At 40.9% G+C, this 13,651-nt stretch overlaps 1 protein-coding gene across 1 annotated transcript; it reads right to left on the bottom strand.

The window, feature by feature from the left end:
- Positions 1-183: 183 nt before the first annotated feature.
- RNF139 (ring finger protein 139) lies at positions 184-13,629 on the bottom strand. Its single transcript, XM_082721724.1, has 2 exons — positions 12,446-13,629; positions 184-2,338 (listed from the first exon to the last, which is right to left on the bottom strand). The coding sequence occupies exons 1-2, from the start codon at positions 12,624-12,626 to the stop codon at positions 525-527; spliced, it is 1,995 nt and encodes a 664-aa protein (XP_082577850.1). The 5' UTR covers positions 12,627-13,629; the 3' UTR covers positions 184-524.
- Positions 13,630-13,651: the final 22 nt, after the last annotated feature.

The raw sequence follows: 13,651 nt of genomic DNA on the forward strand, positions 1-13,651 counted from the left end.
ACTACATTCAAATTTCAAAAAAGCCTCTCTTCTGGAAGCCTGTTTTCCCCTTCGTTTTAAAATACTCAACATACAGCTTTTATCCTCTGGTCCAAATTATTTCCTTGGCTGAATGTGGTTTCCTCTAACCTGCATTTCCATTTTCCCACCCACTTTAAAGAAAAACTACGGTCCAGAGTTAGATACTTTTATATGCTTTCATTGAGGAATCTTTGGCACAGTTGACGCACTGTATTATCATTACATCTATTAAAAAGCTATTTGTTCAAATTTTGTCATAAAAACGTGAAAACATTTTATTCTATGTACAATAATGTACACAAATTTAAATAGGTCACCAAAGAGACCAGAAGTAATTAAAGAGGTATATTTACAGTAGCACATCACAGTAAACGGAAAACCATTCACAGATTGAACATGGATACTGTTTTTGTGCTTGGTTACACACTGAAGTGAAGCGTATTACTCCATTTTGGATGAACTGAATTTTAAACAAATAACCTCAATGATTAGTAAATGCTATTTTAATCAGTATCATCATTAAGTTCTTCAGCTGCTGGGCCCGTGTGCTGAATCACTCCATTTCTTTCTCTTTGAGCATCATCGTCACAGTCTGTACTGTCCTCTTCGTTCAGTTCCCTGTCGGATTCAGCAGCAGCATCTCTTACAGCTTCCTCTGGATTTTCGTTGGGTGCAATAAATCCGTTGTTGTTAGAGATATTTGAATTATCCTTAATATCATCTTCGATGTACACTTTCTGATGGCACATTGGACAGGTATCTTGGATGTACAGCCATTTCCGAAGGCAAAGTGCGTGGAAATAATGATTACACGGTGTGATGCGAGCAGATGTTGTGAACTCATGATAGCAGATCGCACACACATCGTCTATCTCTTGTAAGCGGCTCCCTTTTATTTCAGGAAGTGAATTAATTTTCTTAACAGCAGTCCTACGATTCATGAATGTCTTCCAGCCATTTTTTGCTTGTAAGTAGATGTTAAAATATGCATGTAGACACATCATACAAGCCCGAATTTTACTTCCTGACTCAAACATCATAGTGTAAGCCCCATTTCCAAACATTACTACTCCAAATATAAATTCAATAATATTGCCTGTTGAACGAACATAGTAGACATAATCATCAAGCTTTTCCCAAAGGACATTATAGTAGCCATCAATCATGAATAATGTATACACAGTGAGAGAAACGATTACTTTTAAGCAGAGTTCCACGCAAAAGGCCGTCACTGCGAACAACCATGTATTTAGTGCATAGTGATGCCAAAGAACGTAACTGAGTAAAACAGGAAGAATAAACAGGCAAGCAGAGACAAAGAGCACAGGAAAATGTCTACGGAAGGATGACACATGAGAGGCACTGAGAGACATTAATACAGGGTCTGTCATTCCGTGGATGAAATGCAGGACTGCAGTTAATAAAAGGCACATGTTTCGACTTAAGCGAATAAGTCTCTCTTCTGGTCTCAGCCCACTTAAACCAGTCTGAAGAGCCAAAATAAAAAAGAGAACAGGCGCTACAAAGCCAAGCCGCCTGTCATCTTCTTCAGTTGATCCAATAAAGGCCAATATTCCAAGGCCCAAGTAATGGGCTATTGAGGAAATTACAGCACTCATGCCCAGTACAGTTAGTGTAGAATCACATCCACTAATTATAAGATTGCAAATGAGGTCCCAGAAATCATCCCAAGAAATAAAGAAGGAATCCGTTTCATTTGCCATCCTTAAAATGTACATCAACACTGTAGCCTGAGCTGTAATTCTTGTTAGCCAAAAGACTCTCAGGATATCTGGGAAACGAATCCTCTTCCACGTGTCCTCCATTAATAACTGTAATCCGTAAATTCGATACATGTGCCTCACTAAAAGATAAACATACCGTGTAGAATAATAAAACCACTTAAGTTTCACTGCCAAGACGAGCACTGTGTTTAATGTGAGAATCAAAGAAGAAGTAAAAACTAAAGTCTCTCGGATGTGTAATGGCAGCTCTGTGATTAAGCCTATTACAGGAACCAGGAGATCCAAAATAATTAACTGTGAGTAGATGGAATGAATCTGTAGTAGTGTGATGTATCCAATCCCTAAGGTCAGCTGTAGAACGATGAGTGCCATCCATAGCGAGGGCCCTTTTCGAGGAAGCAGCTCAATTCCGAAAGCTGATGTGTTGTAGGCACCATAGAAGTCAATGTGCAAAGAAGCATAATAATTTACCAACACTGAAGTTGCAGCTAAGAGAAAGGCTGAACTGTACATGTAAAACTTGAAAAGTGATCGTTGTGACAAGATCAGAACAATACTGGATACAAATATACCTAAAAAAAAGGAAAGAAAGGTCATTTGAGTGCAACGTTTTTTTAAGATTTAATTTATTTGTGAGAGCACGCGTGCAAGCACAAGTGGGGGAAGGAGCGGAGGGAGAAAGAAGTGGACTCCCCGTTGGGCAGGAAGCCTCATGTGGGGCTCAATCCCAGGACCCCAAGATCATGACCTGAGCCAAAGGCAGACCCTTAACTGACTGAGCCACCCAGGTGCCCCTTGAATGCAACATTTTAAAGAATGTTTTTGTACTAACACCCCCTTTCCCTTAATTAGGAAATACAATATTTTCAAAGTTATGAACATTATGTCTCAAGACAATTTAGGCTTAAAGGCCAAGAAAGGTTTTGTAAAGTCAGAGTTCAAAAGAACAGATCATACTATTTTAAAAAATCTTATTCCTTATCTTTTAAGTTCCAAATTCAAGTAGTACTATATATCCAGAAACCAAATTACTAAACTGTCTTCAAGATTAGTTAGTGATACCTACATTTAAACAAGTTTTTAAATCTTGAAAGAACATGTCCTTTATAATTTCATAAATACTAAGAATATTTAAACCAACTCCGTTACTTTAAAAAAAAAATCAAAAATAAGCAAAATGCAAATATTTGTTCCTAATCTTAGACTTCTTTTTCTTAAAAATGTTCTTTTGGAAATCAAGTTTAACTTTTATACTTACAACTTATGCCTTCTTTTTCTCAAATAGTGAACTCCTGCTGGCATTTATATTTCCTGCTCCTTAAAATCTGTGCATTCTTCCATGGGTCCAAATTCAGGGATTTTTTCCCCCCTCTATATACTTTCCTACAGATTTCAGAAACATCATCCAAGTTCTTTCTCCTGTACATTACTGTATCTCTTACTACAAATAGTCAAATTACTATTTACTTCACTATTCTTCAAATTACAAAAAGTCACATTCAGAAAACCAAAAACATGTTTAAAAAAATGGAGTAAGCACCCCCCCCCCCCGAATGGAGTTCTTGAATACAGTGTGCTGTGCATTCAACATCATCTTTCTTTGTGCTCAAAGTTTGTGTGATCACAGTGAACACTATCGCCCAAGGCTTCAATATGGAAAGGATCTCCAAATATTCACCTGGTTCCACTTCTGCGTTATAACCGCAACACGCAAGATTTGTAAAACCTGACTTCAAATAACTCTTGAGATTTCCAATTGCAGGTAAAGGCACCATAATTCTCTTAATGGCACCTCTAGCCCTGCACCCTAAAACTCTGACAGTTATTTGCCAATTCTACTAACACCTGTTACCTCCCTCTTCTCAGTGACACCAACTAGTTAGCTAGACTCTAAAAACTCCTGTCCAGATCTATCCACAATCCCTTCTATATACGAACTGCTTTTCCACATTTCTTTGATCAACAAAAATCTACATTCCTTGTCCAAACACTCAAGGCTCCTATGTGGTATTCCTCCCAACACACACACAGCACCACTCCAGACTTTCTCCAACACACCCCCATGCCTTTCTCTGCCATAACCGCAGCTATGTTTACATTCCCCTCTTTGCTTCCCAACTCCCGGACTGTTCAAATCCTACCCATCCGATAGACCAGTTCTCTCTGATAGTTACTGGTCTTTGAAATTACCAACAGAACTCAGTGAAATGCCCAATACTCATACACTACCTTGTACTGTAGTTTGTAGTTATCTGAGGTCATCGACCCTGTTATATAATGTCCCGTTGTGACAGCCAGCGAGGATCCTACCTTGCACATTATGAATCCCAAAATATTCTACCAAAAAATTACTTGTTTATTGAAATAACAATGGAGGAATGTTAATGTAGAATCCTGGATTATATTTTTAAAGGCAAGCACAAAATACAGCCCACGTAGAAAATGAAACCTATGAAAACCCAAGACAAAGCTGAGAAACCAGAGCTTGGAGGACAGCAAAGGGTCAGACCCCAACTGAAACATCACCTCTCCACCTTGCTTCAGCACGTAATCAAAAAAAGACACTGCATATTACGGTGGAGGCATTTTACAATCTATTGCATATAAAAACAAGGGTTAGTTCTTCCAACTGAAGGCTTTGCCTTAAGTTTGCCTTAAAATTTATCCTGTGCCAACCTGTCAGGTCATTTGTGAAAAGAAGAACAAAAGGACACAACCACCGGGAAGACACGTGCGTCTCTGCATAAGAACCACCTGATTCCTGGAGCAAATGGGCCACGAACAATCTCCCCAGGAGCTGGCAGCTCGGAATGCGCCTTGCAATAGAAAATAACTGTTTTCGGAAGTTCAGAAACCGCTTTCACATAAGGTAATAGGAAATGGGACTAACTCAGCCACTATACGTAATCTTGCTTTCAACACATAGAAAAACAAAAGTATTTTTCCTGAAACAAAACTTAATCTCCGAAAACAAGTCAAAACAAAACCCAGATAACTGCAGTTCTATTTTATGCCACTTATAAGAAGAAAATCAAACAGGGACTGTAAAGTATTTTTCTCAACTGTTCGCAAAGGGGTAAATTCATCTTTACCTGTGAATATGAATACTATAATTTACAAACCAGCCCTTTTTATTCTAATAGCTTTTTTCCTTGAGCTATTGAATGATCTGATTTTTAGAAGTATTTTTATAATTTTTTTTTTGCTTCATGCAAATATATCAAAGGGAAGAAAGGGGAGGCGATGAAGGACAATGTAGTGAGACTACAGTCTGATGTATCCTAGCAAGTAACAATAAGAGATCACTCTTTCTGGGGCGCCTGCGTGGCTCAGATGGTTAAGTGTCTGCCTTCAGCTCAGGTCATGGTCTCCAGGTCCTGGAACTGAGCCCCATGTAGGGCTCCCAGGTCAGCAAGGAGTCTGCTTCTGTGCCTCCCCCTGCTCATGCTCTGAGATGAATAAATGAATAAAAATAATTAAAAAAATGAATTAAAAAAGAAGATACCACTCTTCTCTTGGTTAACATTATACCCCAAGACATAATAATGATGAAGCATTTCAAAAATAGTATAAAATTATTTTAATTCCTACCCAAAAGTTGCATGTAGGTAAGGTTCTTACATTTTTCTTTTATACTCATGTTCCTCTGTGTGGCCAACTTACAAAGTAACAAGTCTCTCTAGTAACATTCCCCCTTAAGGCTCTTAGGGAGCACTGCCAAGAGCATCACTATGTTGCATTTTCACAACTTCAGATATAAAACTCTTGGTATTTATCCTAGAGGCCTAAGAAAATCAAGCCCAGCGGTAGAGTTTCTCATTAGGATTTAAGAGTGATCTGAAGAAGCAATCAAAACTATATATAAATGCTACTTTATGAAGAAAAGCCACCATGGGACACTGGAAAATAGAAGTAACTGAAAATACATTTCAGGGATCCAGTTCTCCACATCTCGTGATCAGAGTTTCACTGAAGTCTTCAGGGTAGGATCAAGCAAGAGTCAAAATCAATTCAGGAGCTTTGAAGATACACAGAACTCAATTCATGGGAGAGTTCAGGACCTTTGCAATTTGACTACCAAAAATAAGCAAACAAAACAAACACTACCCTGGCACAGTGTACAACAAAGCATTTAACCCCTTTACGTGTAAAATACATTTGTACTTTCTTTAACCTTGTCTGGAAGCTTAGGACTAAAAATTAAAAAGAAATAAGACATAATATTTGTAACTCTCCAGATATCTTTAAATACCTTTTACAACATGATCTAAAATAAACTGCAGAAAAACATTTAAATGCCTAACAAAGACAGAACAGCACAGAAATATTAATCCAAAGGGAGCCCTCAGCAATGAAATGTAGACAGAGTAAATATCCTGAAAATGTTAATCTACAGGTATACTTGATAAATACACCAAAGCATAAAGAAAACTTTTCTATCAAAGTCTCATTTGGGGTTAAAAAGAGTATTCCAACTCTTTTATCAATAAGAAATCTTGGGTTTTTGCTTCTAAGATTTTCAACATGTTTTTATTAAAAAGAAATCTCAATATAATCTTTTAAAGTAAACCTTATAGGTATTAGAGGAAGAATAAACACAGTTTCGTATAAATATATATTCATAAACACATTATTTTTTGCTTTTTACCAAAGGGGATCACATTGTAAAAGTGGAGTTTTCTTTACCTTTAAAAGACAAATGCTTTCCTGGGGCTAATAATACATTATATGTTAATAAAAAACTAAAAAACTATAAAACAACAACAACAAAAAAGCAAATGCATTTCTGATTACTTATCAAAGAGAGCATCTTCCAATTTATTGACCATTCATGTTTCTTCTTCTGAATTGCCAATTTATCTTTTGTCCATTTATCTATGGAGTTGTATTTCCTTCTTGAATTGTAGACACTTAAAAATATTCTGATTACAAATTTTTTGTTAGCTGTAATGCAAGGATCTTCTCCAGTATGTGGCTGGTCTTTTCATGTTTTTTATTTTTTTAATTTTAATATTGTTGGATTTATCAATCTTTATTTATAAATTTACTTTCAAAATGTGTGTGTGTGTGTGTGTGTGTGTGTGTGTGTGTGTGTGTGTTTTAGAGGGGCGGAGGGGCGTGGGAAGGGGAGAGACTGAAGCAGGCTCCACACCCGGCGCTGAGCCCCATGCAGGGCACAATCTCAGAACCCTGAGATCATGACCTGAGCCAAAATCAACAGTCAGAGGCTTACCTGACTAAGCTACCCAGGTGCCCTGACTTTTATATATTTTTTTAAGTTTACCTGTCAAGAGAGGGAGCAAGAGTGCATAAGCAGGGTGAAGGGCAGGCAGAGGGAGAGGCAGGCTCCCCGATGAGCAAGAAGCCTGATGCCGGACTCCATCCCTGGACTCAGGGATCATGATCTGAGCCAAAGGCAGATGCTTAACAGACTGAGCCATCCAGGCACCCCAACTTTCATATATTTTTAAAGAGTTTCTCCCTTACTCAGGTTAAAAAATACCCTCTATATTCTCTTATATTTTCTTCCAAAAATTTTAAAGTTATGTTCTTCACATTCAGCTGTTAAGTCACTTAGAATTGTTCGTATGTTGGTGGTTAAGCATCCAGTATAATATTTTCCATATAACTAAATGACCATTACTTGAATAGTCTATATTTACCTCAAATTATATACTTCAATTCTACCTCTGACACCCATCAAGTTTCTCTGGGTACATGGGTGCACTATGTCTGGGCTTTCCATTCTGTGCTATTGGCCTATTTGTCTGTCTCAGTGATTCTTAACAAAGATCAGATTTTGCACTACCACCACCTCCCCACCCCCACACCAAGCATTTGGCAATATCTAAGTATCTAGTGACATTTTTAGCAATCACAAAAGGGGGAAGAAGGGTGCTGACGGATCTGCAATCGGTAAAGACAAGGACACTGCTAAAAATCCTCCAATTCAGAAAACAGCACCCCCTGCCTCCCCAAGAATTACCCAGTCCAAAATGTCAATCATATTGTTGAGAATTCCTAATCTATCCCTATCGTGTCAAAATTACTACTGCTTCAATATTTTTTCACTTCAAAGGTTTTCTAGGTTCTTTCTACAGCACCCAAAATAACTCTCATTCTTTTCACAAACTTCATTATTGTATGTCTAAATGTAATACAAAGAACAGGTTCCCTTTTAATCAACATATTTTTTAAGTTTTTATTTATTTATGACGGAGAGATCACAAATAGGCAGAGAGGCAGGCATAGAGAGAAGCAGGGGTGGTGGGGGGAGCAGGCTCCCTGCTGAGCAGGACCGGGAGATCATGATCTGAGCTGAAGGCAGAGGCTTAACCTACTGAGCCATGCAGGTGCCCCCTTTTAATCAATATTAATTTTGTCATTACCAATAATGCTGCAATGAAAGTCCTTTCCCATAGTCTTTGAACAAGTACAGCTATGTCTCTAGATCAAATTCTTAGAAGAACTGAGTCAAAAACTGTATGATGAATTTCAGTAGCTAGGGCCCAATGCCTGTACACAGGAGTGACTGTACACCAAAATTGTAAAACTTTACTCATTTCCCTACAACTTTGACAAACTGGTTTTTATTTGAATGTTGAACTCTTCACCAATCTGATAACAAATGTGTTCTGACTGAGGCCAAGTTATTTCTCTTTTGCTTACTTACCGTCCGCATTTCATTTACTGGGAACTGTTTATCCTGGGCCCATTTTTCTCTGGGAGTGTAAGTTTTTCTTAACGACAGTAAAACTTTTATTCAATCCCATACAATGCAAACAGTACCTTCAGTTTGTCATTTTTAAGTTAAAAAAAAAAGTTTGTCATAAAATTTTTTCATTTTTATTTATTAGAATGTATCAAATTTTCCCTTCTAATTTGGGGGTTTTCTTGTATGTTTAGAAAGGCCTTTCCACTGGGGCAGCTGGGTGGCTCAGTGGTTTAAGCCGCTCAGGTCATGATCTCAGGGTCCTGGGATCGAGTCCCACATTGGGCTCTCTGCTCGGCAGGGAGCCTGCTTCGCTCTCACTCTCTCTGCCTGCCTCTCTGCCTACTTGTGATCTCTGTCAAATAAATAAATAAAATCTTTAAAAAAAAAAAAAAAAAGAAAGGCCTTTCCACTTCAATGAATTATCATTACCTGAGTAATACTATTAAAACAAACTCCCATGCTTGTATTTTCTGCCTTGGATTTAGATTTGTTAATTCAGCAGTATGCTACACTGGGTTGCATTTCATTTAGCATTTAACACCTCCTAAGAATAGCTTAATATTCTTAAATACTCTATATATTATGATTTGATTTTATTTGGATCTCAAAAATGAGATCCTTTATATTCTGATCTGCTGAAATTCTTATATTAGTTTGATACCAAAAGTGCAGTGGTAGTACTTTTTTGTAGGGACAGCGGAGTAAATTCTTTAGAGATGAGATATAAAATTGGTAATGCTTTTAACTTAGAGGATAGATTTCCATTATTACAATTTCATTTTAAAGAAAAAGATGAGACTGACAAGTTTTGAGACTTATATATAGTAATACTGAGGTCTACAACTATTTAAAACCACCACCACCACCAGGTACAGAACAATTAATTTCAATTGTCCTTTGGTATCTTTTATACACAAACCTGTCACTTTCAATAACAACAAGAGCTGCCTCATCGAATGGACCTCAAACACTGAAATTCAGGGTGAATTTTTAGCATCAAAACCAGTTTTTAAGTATTTTATCATTCTCGGGGCCCCTGAGTGGTATAGTCTGTTTAAGTGTCTGACTCTTGGTTTCAGCTCAGGTCATGATCTCAAGGTCGTGAAATCAAGCCCCATGTTAGGCTCCACACTCAGTGGTGAGTCTACCTGGGGTCTCTCCCTCTCCCACTTGTGCTCTATCTCTAAAATAAGTAAGTAAATCTTAAAAAAAAAAAAAAAAGAATTTTATCATTCTCACAAATGTGAATAATTAGCAAACTACACCGGTATAATGTAAGAGGCAGTCCAGGTAATAGATTTGGAAAATATTGTGTATTTCTCACAGAGTGTGAATAAAAAATTCTGGGAACAAAGCACCAAAATTACACTGAAGCCTTCAGAAGACCAAAATATCTGTACCAGTGTGGTTTTAATAGAAGTACAGAAATATTTTTCTAAAGTTATCAAGCTTATTAAGAGCTAACACTTAGTAGCCTTACTAGGTCCCAGGTACTATTCTAAGAGCTTACAGCCTAACTCAGTTATTGTCCTTAGCACCTTATGACAGACAATTATTGCCCATCTTTAAAAATGTAAAGGTTTAAGAAAAGAGAGGTACAGAGCAGTTAAATAACTTGCTTGAGGTCACATTCTACTGTAATTGTTGAATACAAACTTCCATGATTTACTACAAAAAAAATTAAACAAATGCCAAAATTACTGTTAAGTGTTCTTAAACTACAAATGATTTAATTAAGGAAAATACTCCCTTTTCCTTAAAGCTCCTTAACCTACAGCTCAACTGAGAGCACTGCATTAAAGCACCTGGTCACAATGGGACTGTCAGAGGATAGACAGTCACAGGCGAAAAGAACATTCGAGGCAGTGGCTACACTATTTGCCAGTAAATCCATGAATCCTCGTAAATACAGCTGTTTCTTTTCTTCTTTCTTTCTTTCTTTCTTTTTTTTGGGGGGGTGGGGCTCCATCATGACCTCCTCTCAAACGAGAAGCAAGGAAAGTCATCCCCCCATCTCCTCTATGTTATATTCGGTTACTTTCTAAAGCAGCATTTCGGTTATCCCAAAATTGGTAGTTCCCTAGAAGTCTGTTAGCTTCTGTTGTCTCTCTATCAAGCTCTTTCCCATCCTGTGGAGTTGAGGAATAGAAATGATAATTTTTCTCCATTTCTCTCCATAGCAAGAATTGGCATAGATTTTTGCCTGCATGTATAGATCGACAAATGGGGGCGGGTATGGCAGGGAAAAGGGCTGGCAGTTCGTCAGGCTCAGCTGGAACCCCTAAGTAACTATACTGAGATAAGGAACTGCCTGTTAATTTATGGTCATGATGAGTGGTTTCTAACTGGGAGAAATGAAATGCCTTCCCAACAGGTCCCCCAACAGGTCCCCCTTATTAATTTTACTTTAACGTTATTTAACTAAAATCACTTTTCCCCCATGACTACCAGAATTAAGCAAAATACATTAAGAATGAAAGATGAAAACTAGTGAATGCTTTCTTTTTAAGCTGAGGTATAACTGACACATAACATAATAGTTTCAGATGTAGAACATAATGACTCCATATTTGCACAGGCTGTGAAATCACACAGCTCCTTCAAATAATGAGGGCATCACACTTTTGCAGTGATAAGGAATGACTGGGATTAAGTGGCTGGTGGGTAACTTGGAAGTCTTGCGCTAAAGAACATCACTTTTACACCTGTTAAAGACCTAGCATACGATCACTACTATCTTTCTGTATCTGGACAGCAGATGGAGGAAAGTGAATCATCCTTGATGTCAGATTTTTAAGCCTAGGCTCTGACAGCCATTTAATTGCTGTATATCAAAAGCAAAACACACGAAACCTCTATGCCCCTCAGTTTCCTCATTTAAAAAATTAGAGTAACACAATCCACCTCTAAAGACACTAATTTAAAGTTTATGTTAGTGAAAATGCTTTACAAAAGTGAAGTACAAAACAAATGTAAAATGTTATTTATTGCCAATAACAAAACTCAACTTTTTTGGGGGGAAGGAGAAGGAATAAAGAAGCAACAGATGGCTCCTAATTCAGAAAGGATTGGTAAGGAGCTCATCATCTACCCTTCCTCAGCAACACTTCAAAATCACAAGCCTACGAAAAACTAATCACAAGAATGACCTCATTACCAAAATTTGCCAAGTTTCAATTACTTTAAAAAAAGTCTTTTATGCATAAATGCTTCTCGCTCTGGTAATGCAAGTGAAGACTGGGAGCGAAACATAAGATATTTTTAACACTCCATTCATATACAACAAAGACGCTGATTTTCAGAAGACTCTTTAGGAAAAGTCTCATCACTTTCTAGCCACGCTTCTATAGCCATTTTCAATACCTCTCTATTCATGGAAAATTTTAGGACTCGTTCCAAGTATCGCCTTCTTCATGAGCACTTCTAGTAATGGTTTCAAGGTCTGACATTCAAAACCCTCTTTTGGATGTCATTTACTGCAGACATTGCACGATCATGTGGACCTCGTGGATAGGGAACTGACAACAATCTGCATTTTGGAAAGGGGTAAACTGAGGCCCAGGCTTTGGCACTTCGCGTCCAAGGTCACACGGCGAGATCGGGGTAAACAGCTGCTGTTTTTCTAAGGCTGTCGCGTAAGACGCGGCAAGCCAGCACTCATTCCCCAAGAGAAACAGCACCGCATGCTCACACACCCATGCTTTCTCCCCAACCTCGGGTGCAGAAATGAACAGAAGGCTGACTCTTCAGGAGGACCGCTCCGCTGTCAACTCTGAGACAAGTGTCATCTCTTCCCCCTCCCAACCTGCAGAGACTCCCCTACTGGCGAAGAAACCGGTTCTCTCTCTCTCACACACACACACACGCACACAGGACCCACAGCCTGCGCGCGATGCCCGCTCCCTGCAGCACGTTTCGGCCCTCAAAGCCGTCCCGGGACGCAAGCTACCCCTTTCCCCCTTACCAAGGAGCCGGAGGACGATCTGGAGCCCGATGCAGAACCGGCTTTGGCTGGAATCGTAGTAGGAGTTGAAGATGGCGTCGATGATGTAGAGGCAGGGCACCCGGAGCGCCACCTCGAGCGCCGCCCAGACCTGCTGATGGGCCATCCGCACCTGCTGCTGCGGGGGCCCCACCGCCGCCATGAGCCGCTGCCACACCGGGGCTGGGCGAGCAGGGCAGGGCCGCGCGGGGCAGGGCCCGGGACCGCGGCCAGGGGCGGGGGCTAAGGAGGGCGACTCCGCCCCCGCCCTCCCTCCTCTGCTCCCTTACGGCCCGCCCCGCCGCCCGCTCGCGTCTCTCGAGCTGGAGCAGGCGGCGGAGGCGGCGGCGGCTGAGGCAGCGGCGGCGGCTCCCGGGAGGCCTCTGGGTGTCGGTGTTTCCGGTCCGCTAAGGTCTGGCTCCTCCTCCCTCCAACACCTCCCCCGCCCGCGGAGCCACCATCTTGACCTCGCCCGCCTGCCTCTGCCGTTGCTGCTGTTTGGAGGCCCGGAGGCTGCGCCCGCGGTCACGCGAGACCGCGGGGCCCGCGCCTCTGATTGCATCATAATCCGGCGCTTGGGGCGCTCCCTACAACGTCATCACGCACGGTGTAGCCACCGTCTCGCTCTGTTGCTATGGTTTCCGCCCACCTTCGCGGCTTTGGCGCCACCCTAGGCGCAGGCGCTCTCCGGTAGCCGCGCCCCCTTGACTGAGTGGCTTCCTCGCCGGGGGCGGTGTCAGCGTCGGCTGAGCGCGGGACTCCTGCTTTCGTGGGCGGGAATGATGAGCTGCTTTATTATAGTCCATTAAACAGCCCATAAACGTGGTTCAGAGCTTCTTGGGAGGAGGAGCGCAAAGGGCGCCGCCCGCCAGACCTACTCCACCGCACCCGGAGGCGGGGTCTGGGGGACGGCGGACGTTCCCGGGGAAATAGCTGCGAGGCCGCCTGGGGCCCCGCTGCAGCGCTGCTGAGCGCGCTTTCTGCCGCGGCCGCGCGACGTGGCACTGGGCTAGGTGTGGTGGCCGCTGCCCAGAAAATCATCCCTCTCATCTCTTCGCCATCACCTTTCCTACCTTCTACCCGATTGGACAGAACCGAGGGCACTCGTCGGCCGCATTTTGCCAGTGTTAAGGGCCAGAACCCAGGCCTCTTTGTTTCTAATCTTTGAGTAAGAGCATCCAGCAAGTC

This window comes from Mustela nivalis, assembly GCF_964662115.1.
Source record: "Mustela nivalis genome assembly, chromosome: 2".
In the NCBI taxonomy this organism is placed as follows: domain Eukaryota; kingdom Metazoa; phylum Chordata; class Mammalia; order Carnivora; family Mustelidae; genus Mustela; species Mustela nivalis.

What these genes read in the sequence shown, in the direction of transcription:
- RNF139 (XM_082721724.1), bottom strand. Translation starts at nt 12,626, where the DNA reads ATGGCGGCGGTGGGGCCCCCGCAGCAGCAGGTGCGGATGGCCCATCAG. An exon ending in GATCGTCCTCCGGCTCCTTG is followed by an intron (nt 2,339 to 12,445) that starts GTAAGGGGGAAA and finishes CCTTTTTTTTAG; the next exon opens with GTATATTTGTATCCAGTATT.